Here is an 18,795-nt window from a genome sequence, read left to right as displayed (position 1 = left end):
ACCTATTCGTTGCGCAAGTTGTATGAAACATTTCAAAAATGAAAACGATGGCGTGTTTATTCAATAACGACAGTTCTGAAAATTTTATATGCTATAATTAAAAAAAATTGGCAGATCCCACGTACAGTGGGAATAGATGATATCCGATGCACGAATGAGAAATGTTGATATGTCACTTTAAAATCAGCACAATGTTAAGAGGTGGAGGTAAATGATGCCGTAGATGATTTTCGTGTCATAATTATAATGTTTGGAGGTGTCGTTTGCCTTCGTCATCAATTCACGTCACGTAATACCAAATTTAGTATATGTGGAGCTAGTGAAACGACCGCGAGCACGATATGAGCGTAGTAGGTTGTCATGTTCTGACATGACACTTCATGACATATATTTCGTCATCCATTGTCGTACCGTAATACCAAATTTGGTATGTGTAAAGCTAGCAAAACGGCCGCGAGGGCATGATGAAGGGCCCAATATACCACAATGTAGCGTTAAGGTTTTATGATGTTCAGTTTTCCTGTTTTAAAGCTGCCAGTTGAAAACGTGAAGACTGTGTAAAATACACCACCCATTTTCTTTTTATGTTGGCGAAGAATAAAACTTGTACATGCATTGTAATTGAGGAAGAAGTGTCGGCCATATATGCGTTGTAATCAAGGGAGAAGTGTCGGCAGGTATACGCGCTTACACCTATGCAGCCTCTTGAATAATCAGGTGCAGGGTGTTATATGACTTATCGGTATTGTTGAGGCGGGATGATCGCATGTAAACGTTTACACTACTTATGTTAACGTGGTGTGACTTTTACGAAGCGTTATGGGTTTGTTATGCGTTTGCTAGCACATGCATAACAATATATTCTGTGATCTGACGGAACTCGGCCAACAGCTTGAGCAGATATGTGTACACCAAGATTACTTGAACTTGTACATGATTGCGTCAGCATGGCAAAGAAACTGCGATATTTTACGTACGCTTCAGATAGCAGCAGTTAACAGTGGGATGTTAACGGGATGGTTAACAGAAGACTACGGGCGTTACTATTTAGGGAGCAAGACAGTGGTCAACTTAATCATTCAAAGTTCGTTCCGCGCAAAATATATCAACGTATTCAAATAGTTCAGATTCATGCCATGCACACGTGAGCCCATCTCAAACGTCAGTGGCCCCGTACTTCTAACTACTGTCATTACAACAACCAAGTCATGAGCCAATGCCATTGAAATAGGATGTAAGAAATCTGAAGCCTATTTTTATGGAGCAGGTAGTGATTGTATCGTCGTGATCGAACTTACCGGTGAAGGCCGAAGCGACTAGTTGCGACGATTTCTTCGTTCATTGGTAAAGCCTAGCTCGACAGACCTTCATCCCAGGTAAAACCTAGCTCGACAGACCTTCATCCCATCTTCAGTCATATACGAAAGCGGCTGTTACTCTTCCTATACCTCCACCAAGCCTTGATGGCTTCTGTTGAACTTTTTTATGAATCCCTCGCCGAGCGTGTATTAGATCATCTCTGGCATCGCAGCGTGATATTTCTGCAACAAGCACTTTCACGTTTAAACAAAGTCAGCGTATGTGGCGATGTCCTTGGCAAACTGCGCCTGTAGCCGCCGATTTTGTCGAAGTAAAAGTAAAGCATTTACTCAAAGGAATCGTAATATCGCCCATGCCCCTTGAAAAGTACAGCCCACCAATGGCAAACTTCTTTTGGGCGAATCGAGAATTGCGAAATTCTGACGAACTTTGGTTTCCATAACTCGTGACATGATTAGTGACTCGTTGTAAAACGATGAGTCTTTAGGTACACTCTCACCTTTTTGGGGGTTAATCGGACTCCTAAATGAGGGAACACCGTCGCTCCTCCTTCCTCGACGTCACTTAACTGTAACGAGAGAAGAGTGGCAACTATAAGATAACTGAATTGTGACTATAGCGCGAGTAACGGCGCGTCTAACGGTCACAGCTGAAACCGAACATTCTAAAAGCGGAGAGGGTGTGAGCACATCTCAAGAAGCAATCAGTTCCTATATGCTTTGCCCAAGATTAACGGACAACAGATAAGATCTCAGCTTGCTTTAGTGTTGCATACGCTACCCTCGATTACATCCTAAAAAAAATGTTGGCTAAGGCCACAGAACTCTCGCGTGCCTGCTCGTCACTATTAAAGAGATTTCCGCTCGAATTGGGTAAGTGCTTTTTTGAGGCAAATGTAAATACTACGCGTATTAGAAGTTAAACGTTCGTCTGTAGTATACCATAGGTCTGTAACTGACCACTGTTAGGATTTACACTTGAAAAGAAGTAATAGTTCTTGTAATCCGTATACATATTATCTGTAACGTGGGCAAGTCAGCTTTACTGATATACTCGGCTGGCGCAATGCGCTCTGCGATTTCCGTTTACATTTTGTCGTTTCAGCAAATACGTATGAATCAACTTACGTAAAACATCAGCGTAGCTATTCGATCTCCTGCCGAGCGCTCGAAGTCATCCAGCTGTAAGAAAAGCGAGGCGCATCTTGTAATAACACAACCTCAAAGTTACATAAAAAGAAATAAAGTCACACTAACATATATTGGGAATGAGGTATACAAATCAGATCTGTCGTTGTGTGGAACGTAATTTTGAAGTTCGATTTTGGGAGGTTCATTCCAGATTGTACTATACGAGTCTGGAACAAAGTATAGGCCGGACTACAAAGGTATGCGGCCAAAGAAATGTGAGCTCCCTGTCGCCCCCCCCCCCCGACTTTCTCTCTGTCGCAGCTGACCTTTGTCAGTGCACGCATTTCAGTACTACTTGAATGAATTTGAGATGAGACGCCCAAGCCTTAAGACCTATCTTGTTATATATACAAGTTCGTAAAGCCAGCTGGAGTCGATCGGGGTGTGCAACCTTGTTTGCGTATTATACAGAGCTCATTCAGCCTTTGTAAAGCTTCCTGTAATGCCCACTGTATCTTATTTGCAACATTGAATACAATACCTCAATAAAGCTAATATAGGTGTCATGATAAGGAGATATTGTAGATTCGACATGCTATGAAAAAGGCACAGTGACTCACATATTGTACGATAGGAATTAATTATTTACAAATATTATGTATTGTTATGCATCAAACAATGCTCAGTATTTTTCTTAAATTGAACTGTATAAGAAGAGTAAAAACAGTCAGCGTTTTCTCGTAATTTTTCTGAAGGCATAAGTGTTCGTGGGCATTACAGGGTAAAAAACTAAAATTGAAACATGAATTGCAAATTGAAACCATCTGCCAGGCCAGCAAGCGGAGGATGTTTACGCGGCACCCGTTTGTACAGACCTTCTCTTGTCTGTTCCAAAGTCGTTTGTATATCACCCCAGCCGTGGAGATTCTAGGCGCACGCTACTATACCCATTATACGCGGTCATTCAGTGCAACTCGGTCACTCCAGCCTAGTTGGAGCAATGATATTTTTTTGTACAGAGCTGCAAGCATTTAGGTGGTCTCTCACCTTTCGAGTTGGGTCGGCGTAGATATCGGCGAGGAAGTCATGATGAGCGATGTATTGGCCTCCTACGCCATAATTGGCAAGCTGCAAGGTAGACAGGAGGTAGAAAACAGAGAGAGAATAGAAAAAAGAATTACATTGCTGACATAATTTTCAGGCGAAGAATAGTCATCACGGGAGAGAAAGTAGGTTTGTATATATGTGGTATAGTATATTAGGAAAACATTGGACTAGTTTTCCTGATGCTTAGTATCATGAATATTTCTGATCCTTTTCTTGGACATGATGACGTATCCCATAGTGCAGTGTTGCATACAATATAAACACGACGTACAATACTATAGATTAGTAGGCACACATATATAACTTATATACGTAACTCATTAGTTTACAACGTTCAATCTCCTCTCTAAACGTGTCGATAATCACAAACACAAAAAAAAGCGCTACCACTCAACACTAGAAGCCCCGAATGATATCAGAAACACGACAACTGTTTCAACAATTGTTTTTTAAAATCAAGTCACCCAATGGTATATATAGCTTCATAATCGGGAGAAATTGGCGCAATTGTCTACAACTAATTATCTTGTAAATTTCAGCTTCAGTGGGCACTATGTATTACGTCGAAGGATCCAGTTAGGTGCACTTTCATTATTAGACAGTAGCATTGTGTGCCTGATGTGAAGGTATCCTTGAAAGAGCTCTCAACGACTTAGTTGACGAAATCCCGGTGCATTTGAGAGAAAGAGCTCTAGGTACTGTAAGGTTAAATATATTGCTTTTACTGTATAAAAAGGTAATTGCGTCCAAATGAATAAAAGTAAAAATAAGTGTGTAATATTTAGACATTGTTAGCCCTGTTCGATACCAGATGAAATAAAAGAAAGAATTATGGTGGATGAAGGTGTGGAATGAGCTGTAGATAAAAGTGGACTGCGATATAAGCCACGGTGGTGTAACTGTTCGACCACAATTTAATAATTTTTTTTAACTTTGGGAAATCGCATAAGTGGCGCTTTCACCTTCCTGTCTAATAAATTACCGCATAAGGAACTGCACTGAATTTTCACTGCATAGTAAGGCGAAATAAGTGAATGCCTGATCAAATGAAAAAAAAAAATGACCTTCAGCGTACTACGTCAACGCACTCAGCACGAGTGAGGCGAAAAATCGTTGTCACGTGATGACGTCACATATAATCACAATTCACTCGTCACCATGGTCTCACCATGGCGTCATGAAGACGTCACATGCCTTCGCATACCGTCGTCGCTTGGTCCAACGTAAGCTGATCACTGAGGCTGTGCAAAAACACGTTTGGGGTCGAAAATTTTGGAATGAGGGTGATAGATGGTCATTACATCACGGCGTAAATGTAGCACAAAAAAAAAAAGACCAGAAGAAGAAAGTCAGCACCACAAGCGCTTGTGGTGCTCGCCTTCTTGTCCTCGTTATCGTCTGCGCTACATTTAAGCCGTTATGAATAAGAACCAACTCTCTTGTCTCTCCGTTTTGCATCATTACATCGACTGAGACGAAAATGAATGCCTTGACTACCGCGTTGGAGTTGTCTTGGGTGAATACACGAGGGAGCTTGTGAGTTTCCCGCTTTGCTTTGTTTAGTCACAACTGCAATCAATGACGGAGAATGAAGCCAGATGGAAACAAAGGGACTGCTAAATGTGCACCGCGTTTTCCACGAGTGGCGCTGTGTAACATACTCAGGGCTAATCTCGTACACATGTGCTCCCTGAAAAGTTTTTGACCACAGAAATGCTGCCACGGTGGTATAATTGATAGAGCCCCACACTGTAAAAGATGTGAATTCTTTTATCCAATTCTGATACGGGAGGTCAATATGAGAACCTTTACAAGGTGATTTGAAGTCGGATAGGCAATGTTTGGACATGCAAAGCATGCACATTGTCCGAGGAACCAATCTGATTAACCTGGACAGAAATTTTCCGCCGCAGTTGTCAATGTGAAACTGGGGGAAGAGAGAAGCAAGTGCATATGGTACAGTGGTCTTCGTAAATTTTGTCATTCTTCTTATCAGACACATTGACTGAAACTGCGTTATGACTCAGCTTATCACCCTACAGATAACGCAATGTAACGCTGCTCACTCAAGCATGATGCGTGCTCTAGGCTGCCAAAACGTTTAGTCCACAGCTGATATGGATCATAAGGTAATGCGAACATTACTGCAATATATGGATTTCTTAGTTCTCTATAATCTCATTTTTCAAAGTTGTGGCACAGCTTCACTATAGACTGTTCAAAATAAGCATTTTGTCATTGCTCACACCTTCACAGAAATTTAAGTCGCGGCGTCATCAATTTTGCAGCCTAAGGTCGTGGAGCTCATCGAGAATTTGGCAAGGTCTAAGAGGTCCCAAAGATCAGAAAATTATTTTATGTGACTTCAGCATTATATTATATAGCACATTGTCTCGGAATCCAATGAACTGGGCGAGTACGCTAACAACAAAGCATCCAAAATATCTAAAAAGTGAAGCGGTGCACACTTTTGTTTGTTGGGATTGTTTATTGAGATATTCCCAGGCACTAAAGTTGTAATAAAAGTTCTTTTATAAGATCTATCTGGTTTATGACCAATTGTCAAGTGTGGGTGTGTGCCACAAGTTCAAGGTACTAATCTACTCTGCACTGCTCTGCTCTAATCCGCGCTATTCTACTCGACTCTACCATGCCCAACTCTTCTCTACTCTGGTCTACTCACCTGGTAGAACTCCGCTTCCCCTTTCAGGTATTGCGTGCCTAGACCGAGCAGGGACTCGATGAATCGATTCAACCTCGTTGCCACAGGTGCATCCTGGTCGCCGAGCCAAGCACTGCACATCAGATGTGTATGTCAGTGATCTGGTAATGCTAAGACTCTCTATAGCTTCTGCACAAACGAAGCGAGACGTGTTATTGCGAACACTGCCACATTTCGCTGCGCTTTCTTGCAGCACGTTTCGCTATTTTCGAACAAGCAAACTGGTGAGTCATGTTGAGGCTGCTTGGTTCACAGCCTTTACACATGGCTGTGAACAAGTAGAAATTATAATAAAACTTGTAGCTGGACGAGTTAGTTCATTATTCCGGTTAAACTGGTGTGCGAAAATACAGACAACGACACAGAAGAAGAAGAGACAGGGACAAGCGCAAACTTTCAACAGAATCTAATTATTTGTCATTCTTCAAATATGTAGTCACTGCGAAAAGAACATAGCCATGTGGTCACAAGGTCAAAACCAAACAGCTTACAGGGGGCCGCGCGAAAAATCACGCTCGCTATCAAATAAGGATATCGATGTATCACTAATACAAGCATTGCCTCTTGCAGCAATATAAAATGCCTCCACCAGTTCACAGGCTGTGGTATCAGCGCTCCGACCCCAAATCCTAATCGCCGAGAAAATCGGCGAGCACATGCAAGCTTTGCGATGCGCGGGGAAAAGCGTGATCCCGTGATTTCTACTTTTCTGTGTCGTTGTCTGTATTTGCGTACATAATTTTGCCCAAAAATGATAATGCGGCTAATTTTTAGAAATTTTTTCCTCCTTCCTTTCTTCTTTCGAAACATCGTGGATTATCTTTCTAAGAGCGCCCCAGCAAGTATAAAGACAAGAGGTCGTAAAAGTGTCGTCTAATATCTGTACTCCGTGCTTTTTCTTTCAACTGAAGTATAGAGTTCTATGTGAGAAGGCAAGGGCGGGGACAGCATTGCTCATTGCACCAAGGCAGAACTGCTGGTCTGATCTTTGGCGATACTTAATTCGTCTAGAGTTATGAGTTGTGTACAGAGTCCTCGCCACTGTGCCCGCAGTTGTGACACCAGTTAGACAGGCAGTGCCACACCAAACCAAGTGTGCAATGCCTTTACAATACTTCTACATATTGAACCCTCTGAAACCTTAGCCAAGAAATCTAGTCCAATAAAAAAATAGAAAAAATCTAGTCGGGGCGTCCTAGTTAGGATAGGCGAATTCGCGGATAACTTTTAAACTGATTTTTCCCCTTCAGTGTATCAAAACCATTTTGTCCTTTGATGAGATATCTACGAGTAAGATCCGAGTTTCACAAAACGTACCCTAAAGAAAGGAAACCGATGCCACAATAAAGCTATCATCCCGGTGTCTTGGAATATTTTCGAGAAAGCGGCCAATATAGCTTGAATGACCAACGAATGACCAAATAAAGCAGAATCTCGAGAGAAGATGGAAGCCTAATTAGCTGATAAAGGTATTCGGAAGCTTCTTTTTTCAAAACAGCTTCTGGCTGCTTTAAAAAAAAAACACGTGACCACTTGTCGATACATTGCCGCCAACGACACATCCTGTACAAGAACTTTCATTTTCTCGTGTAATGAACGGTCATATAAGAAAACTAATCAGACACTTTGAGCATATATCCTCACTGTAACATGTTAGTGTGTGAAGGAAAGAAGTGTACATTTAAGGGCTCGTTTACTTTGTTAGACACAGAATTAATGAGAACTAGCAGGCAATGATGCCAAGGAAAGCAGGAAGGGTGTTAGGCGTAATGGTAACATAAATGTTGAGAAAGATCAGTGGACGAAAAGATAACTTGCCGTGTGCAGGGACCGAATTTGCGACTTTTGAATAACGCGTCCCATGCTCTATCAACTGAGCTGCCATGGCGGCTACCCCCCTGTTCACTCTAGGGGGTCTATCTATATGTGCATTAAGCAGGGGAGCATCAGTAAGCGTCACCAGTAGCCATGACGTTGAGTGTGGAGCACCCCTTTTTTTGTCTTCTTGCAACACGTAGCACATAATCCTATCACGACCTGGCAGCTGACCAATAATCTATTGGAAGTCATCAATCCCGCCAGAACGAGAACCTCGCTATGAATGACGGAGAGAAGTGTACATTTAAAGGCTCGTGTTTGCTAACATGTTAGTAAGTGCGCCTGTGTGAGTGCCTGTTTGTGTGTGTGAGAGATAAAGCATCTCTGTCTTTGTTGACGATTATTTTTGCCGTGTAGTCCCAGAATAAGCTAAACGACTGATGTGTATGGGTTGACATAGGTTGTCATTGCTATCGCTATACAACAGGTAGCGCCGTCTTACGTTGAGCTGGTGCGGATCAGAGATGTCTCCATTCCGTGTTCCCCGTAGTGCGTAGACCGGAAAAGCTGGGAAGAGGAAATACGATCATCACCTATACAAAAACGTGTTTATAGCACTTTTTTTTCTAAACAGATGTGGCATATAAACTGATGTTGCAATGTTGCTGCTAGGTAAATGTTAGCCTACATTCTGTCAACGCAGATTCATTCGGAGATTAGTTGGAGCAAGAGCTATAATGCGTCGCAAAGAAGGAGGATTAAAAAAAATTGCTGGAGTGGAAATGATTGCGCAGAGGTGAAGCCGTTCCTCTGGCAAGACGGCGGCTGTGGCGGCCATCTTATTAGGGGCATGATAAATTATCGCCGTTCAGCGATTGCAAACCTAGCGTTTCCTTCGCACGCCAAACGAATTTAGTGTGGGAACTTTTTCGGGCCACAAAGTGCGCAAAGCGCGTTTTACAGTTACTAGTTTTCCTTAGTGGGCCTCTAATTGGAGGCAAAGTTTTGAAGATTCAGTCCTCCATACTAGTTTCTGTGTGTTATCTCGTCGGGAACAACTATCTTTTAACACAGAACTAACGTAGCATTTACATAACATATCAAAGCCACTTGATCTTTAAGTGGGCACTATCAGAAAAGGGAATGTTTCCGCCATCTTGGCAGTGGCAAAAGCTGGCTTCACTTCTGCTGGCAAGGCATTGCGGGAGCTTCCACTCCAGAAATTTTTCTTTAATCCTCCTTGGTCGCGAACTAAAGGAAACACTGGTCAAGTAACCTCGTATTGAATCTGTTAGTTCTATTCTGCAAGCCTACTTCACAAATTTTTGTCTATCTCGATTCAATGTATAGCCGGATGAGACACGTGGTGCTAACCAAACGAATGTTTTCGTCTTGTGGTTGATTTTTAACAGCTTCCGAGAGAGTCGTGTAGCTCACCCTAGGCTTGGCGTATGCGAGTAGGTCGTTTATGTCGCGGTCTCCGATGATGTCGTGGAAGGTGATGATGTACGGCTTCAGGTTGGCCTCTTCGATCTTCGCAGGTTGAAGCCGCAGAGAGCCGTGCCTGCCGTAGTAGTAGCGGCACCGAAGCTGGCTGTTCATCTTTGGCGTCTGTAGATGACCGCGAGAACATATCAAATCAATCAAAATAATTAATTGAATATTGTTTAATAATTCTTTTATTGCTAATGAATATTACATTATCGTCATGCATTGCTTGCTTTTCTACAATAGAACGTTATGCAAGCAGGGGTAAAGATGATATGCAACACGGCATTTAAAAAGAATTAAAGATTCACTGCTCTTGACTGGGCAACAAGACCTTGAAACGTGTACAAGCGTTAAGGTTCTGCAGAGAAAAATCTCGACATATTTTGGTTTAGTTCTCACTAGTATAAGTATTTACCTTGGCTTGCCCACGAAATCAAGAAAAAATCCACGCAAAAAGAACTACCTCACTGGTGTGAACATGCTTTGTCATTGCTCTTCAGGTGGAGTCCGTCTAAATAACCGTACGAGGTAAATATGGTCATTATTGTCATTATCATGATATTACATATGAACTATGACATTCAATGCATCAAATGAACACCAGTATATGATCGCCAATGCAGAGCGCAATGGGCCGACTTGATATGCTAATAAGGGCTCAATTATTCAAACTACGGTGTAATATAGCGTGACAGAGAGGTGTGACGTCGTAGCGAAATATAAGGAGGAAGGAGGCAGTAGTAGAGAGACCCTCATTTGAAATATTAAATAAAGTACAAGATAGACGTATAAATGCACATTTAGAAATCCCGAAGTAAAAACCGCCCGGAAGGACCTCCTGACAAGAAATAAAGAGGACTACAAGAACTTGGACAAGTAGTGAGTCATATGTTTTTTACAAATTCTAATGCAACAGTAGTAAACGGGCACGACTACTCATAAATTATTATTATTATTGCTATGAGAATCACAATGGTAAGTAGAGAGATATAAGAACTAAAATGGAAGAAACTACAACTATAATTCGCATAAATTCAGATAACAATAAATGACGCTAATAATATCTGGCTCTTAAGGTCCGAAAACCAGGATGGGATTATGAGACACGCCGTAGTAGAGGGCTGCGGAACTTACAACCCACTGGGGTTCTTTTACGTAGACATAAATTATAATACGTGAGCCTTGAACATTTCCGGCTCCATCAAAAATTGAGCTGCCACAGCCGGGATTCGATCCCACAACCTCCAGGTTAGCAGTCGAGCGCCATAGCCACTACACCGCCACGGCGGGGCAGGGACAAAGAGCACGTGTGACAAGGAAAGCGAAGACGTATCAAACATAGGCAAAATTCAATTACTTAAAACAGCAACGCCTAAATATGACAGAGTTCAGTTCCTAAGCAAGTGAGGGTGGCCGCTAGCCTCGTCGGGTTTAAGTCGGATAAACATTGTGTTAAGGCCATGTCGTAATCTATTGGTCTCTTCATCTCGCACAGCAAAGTGTACTAACGGTAACAGTTGCGTTGAGTATTGGCACTTGTTTGTGGCGGTAAAAAAAGGCCGGATAGAGAATGGGAAATAAGGGATTCTTTTTAGGGGCCTTGTCCTTGCGATGTCCGTTGTCCTGGCTTGCACAAGCTGGGAGGGCCAGCCGCGAGCGTGCCGAGCGTAGGTAGAAGAGAGGAACGATGACGGCGGGTGCGCTCGTGACACGCCATTTCTTTCGATGCGGCACCCCAAGAGCTGTAACACACGCTCGCACCCTAATCTCTCTCTCCATTGCTCATGAAGTGCACCTCGTTACGAAAGAAAGAAAGAAAGAAAGAAAGAAAGAAAGAAAGAAAGAAAGAAAGAAAGAAAGCACGGTGATTAATAGTCCTTCGGAGCTTGGCCCACTCGACATTATTCACCTCGTGGATATGATGTGGTTTTTTAAATCTTTCTTTAACTGATGTCATTCGGCCCAGAAGACTCGAACTAGAAGTGATACACGCTGCACACTGAGAGCGGTGATAATACTAGTCAGCTGTCGATTGATCTAATCGTTGATCCAACGTGTCGTCTTTGACGAACACGCGTTATCGATCCTCTCAGCGTTATCGCTGATGCTTGCATAACCTCTTGAATAAACTTGACAACTCGCGTCCTGCGCGTAATCTTAACTGAGTAATCTCAATCGCGAAGCTTATTAAACATTGCGGTGCGATATACTCCGAGCGTTGCTGATAGTCTTTGTGCGTGAAACACGAATGCATCAAAACAAAGCAGCGAACACGCCTGGCAATGCGATTTAGTTTAACACTATCTGGAACTTTACGATCCTAAACCGCATCAATACGAGAGACGCCGTGCTGGAGGGCTCCGGCAATTTCGTCCATCTGGTCTTTTTTAACGTGTACTCACATCACGCAATTACACAGGCTCTATAATTTCGCCTCCATCAAAATGCGTATCTGCTGTTCCACCGAGGCGAACCGCCCGTATGATTCGATGAAGGCTTTAAACGAGTGATCTTTCCCGCACGGCTGTCGGGTCTCAACCAGAGCGAATGTTGCCGCACTCTTCTGTAATGCGGAAGGTTAATTACAATCGAAATGACGTTCTGGCAAGACTCGCTTACCCTCAGCTGTTCTCCGCGGCAGAGACGCTTGTAGTTCTGTGTCTCCTGCGCGAAGGTCAGCTTGTCCTCGAACAATTTGGTTTGGAACTGCAGCGGTTTCTTTTTACGTTCGCGCACGGGCACACCGTACGTCTGCCAGTACTGTCCTGTAAAACGTGGAACACGAGAAGCGATGTTGTTTTGAACTTGGTAGCCTCGTCAAATCAACTTAGCTTCTGGCTGTTCGGATTTTACTCTTAGCTTGCTTTCTTCACTAAATTTTATCAACACGGATACTATGAAAACAGCACTTTTAAAGCATCAGTTATAAATTAAAGCCTATGGCATGCTTTCGCAATCTACATGTATCGTGTAATGGTTGCGAGGTGCGAATCACTGCCTCTCTGTGGAAACAAGTGAAACCCTGCTATGTTATCTTCCTACTGGAGTATTTTTGCCTACGAGTTAGGTAGCCTGGTGGTTTATACTGGCGATTGGTTAACGTCTTCGCTTACTTATTGCTCCACTGAAAAATGTGTTTTGAAAGGGTTCAGTACCTTATACATATGCCCTTGGAAGACGCGACACTCCCAAACACATTTTTCGGTCATTCGAAAAAAACGTCATGTATTTCACACGCGCATTCGGGAAGTCCCTTGTTCGCGGGTTGTGTCACGGAAGATTCTGTTTCACATTCAAACGTGCCGACTGTATCAAATGAAGCGCACCACATTGCCAGTGAGGCGATCAGGGTACCTCGTGAGTGTAGGGGCCGTTGTCGAGGAACGTAAAATGTTGATTTATCTGTTCAAGCCAGTGGCATATCAGGCTAGAGAGGCGGAATGTCTTTAAAAGAATGAGATGAGCCTGTAAGTATATATAGATCTAACCTCACTAAAACCTTTCTAATAAAACTCATAGCCTTCAATACTAGAACTACCCCAGAAGTAGGAGTAGGAGTAGTAGTAGTAGTAGTAGTAGTAGTAGTAGTAGTAGTAGTAGTAGTAGTAGTAGTAGTAGTAGTAGTAGCAGCAGCAGCTATCAGTACAAAATTTATTGAGCACGTAGCCAGTCATCTTTAACGTGAGTCGATCGTACATACCGCTTGTTATTTAGTTGCGCAAATGATGACATTTATAGCACTTGAGTGCCATATACGATCGTAAAGAACGAAACACAACGAGGATGACACTGTACGCTTGTGTCAAAACTGAAAGAGCAGCAGCTATAAACATCGTATACTTAAACTAAAGTAAAACGTATGTTTGTCAGGGAGGTCTGAATGAGTAGCTCACCGGCTTTTCCCATGGAGTCCAGTACATCGTCGTGCTGCGTCAAGAAAAGATAAAAAATGCATCGTTGAAAATAGCAAATTATGAAACAGCGTCAAACAACTGCACGTCACCTGTTGTCTTACGCTTTGCTAGCTATCGCCAAAGTGAAAACACTATAAATGTACACGAGAGATTCAAGCGCCAGCAGGGCCCCTCGTATCATGCGTGGAATGAAAATGTCATAGACTCATCGGAACCCTTGTTTAGCTGCACATTCAGTGACAGTAGCACTGTCGAGGCGGCTACAGAGCGTGTATGTGTGGTGTTCCGATCGAACGGGAACGGTTGCACTCCTATGAATGTCGAGCCCTTTCCACAGGAACGTGAAGCCAGTTATGCAGAAGGATTCTACAGTGCACGTCTTCATGGGAACTGCAGTTACATCCGCAAAAATTCAGTTCACAACAATGAGATTTTGTTTGCTCAGCGGGTGTTCTTCAGCTTGTTACACACTATCTAAAAGAACGCTTTCAATGTCACTAGAGAGAACGCCTCAGTTAGTTAGTAGCGCATTGCATTATGACTGCTAAGCGCAAATCAAACTGATTAAAAGTGACCAAATGTAGAGGCAGGAGAGACGACAAGACGAGAGCGTGAGCGCGATTATCCTTTTCTATATTTAAATAATTTCTACATCAACATAGATATGTTCATGTCATACTGTTTGTGTGAAGCTAGGCATAATACACATAAAAGGAAGACAATGTTGAAAGCGTCAGTGCATAGTTAATCATAGCGCGTACGATGACGTGTGACCCTTCATTCTGTACCTACCCTTATTTCCTATTGCACTGTTTGTGCTTTTCTAAACACCTCAAAAATTGAAGCTCTCAAGGCCCACTATAACATTCTCGCTATGTTAGTACGCTTGTATAAAATATTGAGCAAATAATGCGGTGACGGTATATGAGCACGCTTACGGTCTTTCAAGATTCTGTAGAAGTGATGGAATCACTCATTGCTGTGCCTTTCTACTGAGGACCATTAGGAGCACTATGTCGATGGACTATGCGGAAGTTTGCCCCTGAAACTGCGACTGCATAACGCATGTGCATGTATTGTAGGGACATATTATTAAACTCGTTTGGCGTGCGAAAAAGAAAAACGCTCCGTTTTTACGTGCTTTTAGGGGGACGGCTCAGTGCTCTCCCATAGTTGAGTACGAAGTACTCGAAATCATTAAACATTTTTTCTAAACACATTATTACATATCAGGAATGTCTTTAGTTCAAAAGTGTAACACATGAATGTCTTCTGTGTATGTATGTTTCTGTCGGAAATGAAATTCTCTTATAACAGTCATTCCGTGTCATGCACTCTGAGCTCGAAGGACAACAGTCCGAGCCTTGAGAAATGTCGTCCCACAAATTCTTTTTTTTTCTCGAGCCTACGTATCTGTGTGCACATAACATGCGCGTCATTTTTACTATGAATAATTGTTGGTAGAATGAATTTACAGTTAAGCGAGAAAAAACGGCGCACCTTTTTGATGAGTAAGTCCAGGTACTTCGTGAGATCCTCTGTGGGGACTGACGGTGGCTTCTCATTTGTCGCTTTGTGAATGGCGCTCTCCACCCACTCCACGGACCGGTCGTAGAAGCCGTTGTGCACCGCCACTTGGCCCATGAAGTAGCAGTCACGAGCTGCGAGGAAAATCATAGAGGCCTTCACTTCCTTATTAGTCTATATTTCCGAGAGAGAGATAACAGCAGAGAGATAATAACCGAGAGAGATAACAGCAAATACACTGAAGCGTGTAGAACTCCACCGCAAGTCAGAGGCGTTAACGCGAACCTGTCGTCCTCGAGAAGCACAAGAGGGTTTTAGCTGCCTTGTGAGCCATCGAGAGTTGTGGACGGTGCCGTAATAGCACCTGCACTTGAAGTGGCTCATCATCAAATCACCGCCATGCGTCGGCAAGTACTTGTCTCTCTGAGGCAAATCGAGGACAGCGACACAGCAGGTGTTCAATATTTTCGTCGTCGCCGCAAACATCGCATGCCGCACTGCAGTCTTTTTCTTCTCTTCCCTCCTTCCTCTTTCTTGTCCCGTTCTCTAATCCCTCCAGTGTAGGGTAGCCAACTGGATGCCTTTCTGGATAGCCTCTTTCCCTTCTACCTTTCTCTCTGCTTCCTCCATTACATACATTTTACAAAGCATTTTTGGCTGGTCACTGCACCCAGGGCGCAGTTGGAGACGTGTTGCTGACCCAATATTGGTAAATCTCGGCATTCTGCACTAAAAGTCGTACAGTGTGGGCATTTTTGTGGCATATTTTATCAATGATGCGTGGTGCAAGCTAAAAATTGTAGGAAATTAATAAGAAGGGGCAGAAGGAGCGCACATGGTAAAGATATCGTCCATGAACAATTACAATTTAGGCACTCCGTATGTATCATCATATTTCCTTCTGGAAGTTGAAACTTCTGCCACGTGTCTTCACTCAAATGTGCCGGTCACTTCTAGGTCTACCCGTATTCTGTAAGAAAAGACTCATTCAAGAAAATAAGTAAGTCGACATTACGCAATTTCATGACAGTTGCTGTATATGTTGCTGGCTTGCACAAGACTTGGGACCGAATACGAGAGAATCACTGTTCGTGAAAGCTCTTTGGCAGTGGCTGCCCCCCGTCAGACAGCAAGCGAGGTGAACAGCCAAAGGAGCATCTCCAACATATAGATTAGAGCCTTCATTTTTTTTTTCTAAAACGTCCATTATCGGAGTCCCTGGAGTTCCTTCTTGTAAAGACTCCTATAGATCTAGATCTTGTGAAGTAGGGTCCTGATAGATCATACTGTCTTGCAGAAAGAGAGAGGAACAAAGAGATGGAGAGGTAAGCAAGATAAAACTTGTAGTAAGTTGATGCGTCATGACCCTCAATGCAGATACTAAGACAGGAACAGTAAGAAGAAGGACGAACTAGGCACTGTTCGTACTCTTTCATCATTCTTGTACAGTAGTGCCGCTGTGGTTTAGTCAGATGCAGCTCTCGTTTTCGAAGCTGCACCGAGGTGAATGAATGAGGATGGGGAAAGAGAAGCAGAGAAGGGTGACGCACTATGTCGCGGAAGCTTAAAGGTCTATACACGCAATCTACAAGCGTACATAGGATCTTTCAACTTCAACTACTGTGTCAGCTTCATTCATTATTGTCTGCAGGTTTCTGTGACAGCTGTCCATCTACTACGGACTCACCAGTGAGCGGAATGCGTCCAGGCACGGTGCGGTTCCGCGCCCGTGACGTAATAGTCAGGTGACCGCTGACGAGGCTGTCCATGTCCAGGAGGTAGGTGTCCTGAAGGCGCGCGATTGAAACGGCGACGCCGTTGAAGTCCTCTTCCCAGGGAAGCAGTCTGTTGGCGCGCATTGCGGTTATGTTGTGCAGGGGGTCTGGGGCAAAAAAAAAAAGAAGAACGCGCGAAACAAACACACAGTGTTAATTGATTATAAGATATGGTTGCACGACATAGTGTTGTGTTCTGTAGTCATGGCGATATCATAGATAAGCCATGGGCCCAGTTTGGATTAAGTCTGCCAAGATGGCGATGGGCTATCAAAAACATGCGGAAGCAGAATCGTTACAATGGTTAGCTGATTAGCACTATGAATTGTTTCAAAAAGCTGTAACACAAGGACTCCGCTGTGCTGTAAACATGTTCTGTTTAGCTGTCTTGCCAACAGCATATACTCGCACTCAAACAAGCCAAAGCTCCTGTGAGGAATTCTGCCATGAATACTAAACATCGATAAAATGAATGGAAACAGCTAACTGGTGTTTATATGAGATAAACATGACCTGATTTGCCATGTTATGAAACATTACCTGTTTTCTTGCTTTCTCTCTTTTTTAATTACTCGCGCGTGCAGCTTCGAAATCCACCGTAAATAAATATTATTTACATCATTCAATATTAGCATGTCGTATAGAAGTATTCATATGTGTGCAAGGGCAGGACTTTACTCACCTGATGCGTACAGTTCATGTATCTGTGACTCGATGGCACCTAGATCAACGATCATCCTTTTCATCAGGTGAAATGCGTGTACAGGATGTTTCATGTAGTCAGATACCTCCGCAGGAGTGCGCAGATCATGGTAAGGCTGTCTCGTCTCCACAAAGCTGCGTGCGCGATGTAGCTATGTTAGAATTGTGAATTACAAAAGGGGTGGATAGTGAAATGATATCATATTCGAGGTCATAATTCTATACAAATAAGAGTGACCATTACAGGCCGGCGTTGGTCCCGAATTCAATGCGCGACACTGGGCGAATTTTTCTTCGTGAGAAACTCACACAGATTTCCTTGTGCTTTCATGCTAAAGACAAGTAGTTCTCAACTATCCCTCAGAAAACCCTTCCGCCGTCTTGCGGAATTCCACAAAACTCGCTTTCAATACGGAGGAACTCCTCAGTCTGTCGAAGTGTAAAAAAAAAATAAAAAGCGCCAAGCCTGCGTGGTAGGCGCAGCACAGTCACAGCGAAAGCTAGAAGAGTGGCCTTTCAGTGCTTTTTCGAAACACTCATTGGATAACTACTGCAAGCACACTTGCTTGGTACCCTCTGGGGAACTAATAATAAACTTTTGGGTAGTAGGCCAGCATTCGCTATGCTATTTTTCGTCATTCTTCTGAGAAGCGCGGTATCCGCTAAACACTTGGAAGGAATTTTGTGCCAATTGTTCGTGCAGTGGATGACGACGATGAGAAATTATGGCTGAAGTGGGTATGCGCCAGAGTTAATAGGTGAACAAGAGCAAGCTTTTCTGATGGTTTGGAGCATTGGATGGCCCACTCGTTACGCCATTCGCATTGTGCGACAACTGGTTGTTCTTTCGTTGTTGTAAAACGTTTTATAAGTCATATTAACGGGATAGCTTTCCCGACATCAAGCCTGCCTAAGGCAAATTTGACAAGTCACAAGCATTGGTGTATGTCACGGACTGCCATTTTTGCGACCCGTCGTCACGGCAATTAACGGGCGCCGTACTACCCCGCTGACCGGCGGGAACGGCGGGCGCATGAAAGAGAGCTGGGAAGTGCAGAATGGGGTGTTCTTCTTCGAACGTAGCCACCGACGTTTGATCCTTTGTACCTACGGCGGCGTCTGCAAGGTCGTGGAAGGCCGCGATGTACCCCGAACAAGGTTTAGACTATGGGACGCACCGGCTGAGAGCCAAACAGTCTGACCGTTCCCACGGGGAAAACCGTGGGAAAACCTCCGGTGGCCAAGCCGTATGACAACACCCCAGCAGGCTGTCGCTCTCGCTAGATGAG

General features: G+C 43.4%; 1 protein-coding gene and 1 long non-coding RNA gene across 3 annotated transcripts in view; one reads left to right on the top strand and one right to left on the bottom strand.

The window, feature by feature from the left end:
- LOC142771794 (uncharacterized) overlaps positions 1-17,971 on the top strand; it is a 359,560-nt gene extending 341,589 nt beyond the window's left edge. Inside the window, exon 3 of the long non-coding RNA XR_012886159.1 lies at positions 16,681-17,971. This is a non-coding gene — a long non-coding RNA (uncharacterized LOC142771794). The remainder of the gene's footprint in view (positions 1-16,680) is intronic.
- Positions 1-18,795, bottom strand: part of LOC119163830 (prolyl 4-hydroxylase subunit alpha-1) — a 45,805-nt gene that overhangs the window by 8,422 nt on the left and 18,588 nt on the right. For both annotated transcript variants that reach the window (XM_037415892.2, XM_037415893.2), the window contains exons 4-14: positions 17,487-17,641; positions 16,717-16,911; positions 15,003-15,163; positions 13,482-13,515; positions 12,208-12,353; positions 9,535-9,708; positions 8,600-8,664; positions 6,241-6,352; positions 3,498-3,578; positions 2,448-2,501; positions 1,820-1,888 (exon numbers count right to left, since the gene is read on the bottom strand). In XM_037415892.2, the coding sequence (XP_037271789.2) occupies positions 1,820-1,888; positions 2,448-2,501; positions 3,498-3,578; positions 6,241-6,352; positions 8,600-8,664; positions 9,535-9,708; positions 12,208-12,353; positions 13,482-13,515; positions 15,003-15,163; positions 16,717-16,911; positions 17,487-17,641 (1,246 nt within the window). The remainder of the gene's footprint in view (positions 1-1,819; positions 1,889-2,447; positions 2,502-3,497; positions 3,579-6,240; positions 6,353-8,599; positions 8,665-9,534; positions 9,709-12,207; positions 12,354-13,481; positions 13,516-15,002; positions 15,164-16,716; positions 16,912-17,486; positions 17,642-18,795) is intronic.

Source organism: Rhipicephalus microplus, chromosome 9 (assembly GCF_043290135.1).
Source record: "Rhipicephalus microplus isolate Deutch F79 chromosome 9, USDA_Rmic, whole genome shotgun sequence".
In the NCBI taxonomy this organism is placed as follows: Eukaryota; Metazoa; Arthropoda; class Arachnida; order Ixodida; family Ixodidae; genus Rhipicephalus; species Rhipicephalus microplus.
Note: the sequence above shows the minus strand (reverse complement) of the source record. Positions and strands in the feature narration are given on the sequence as shown.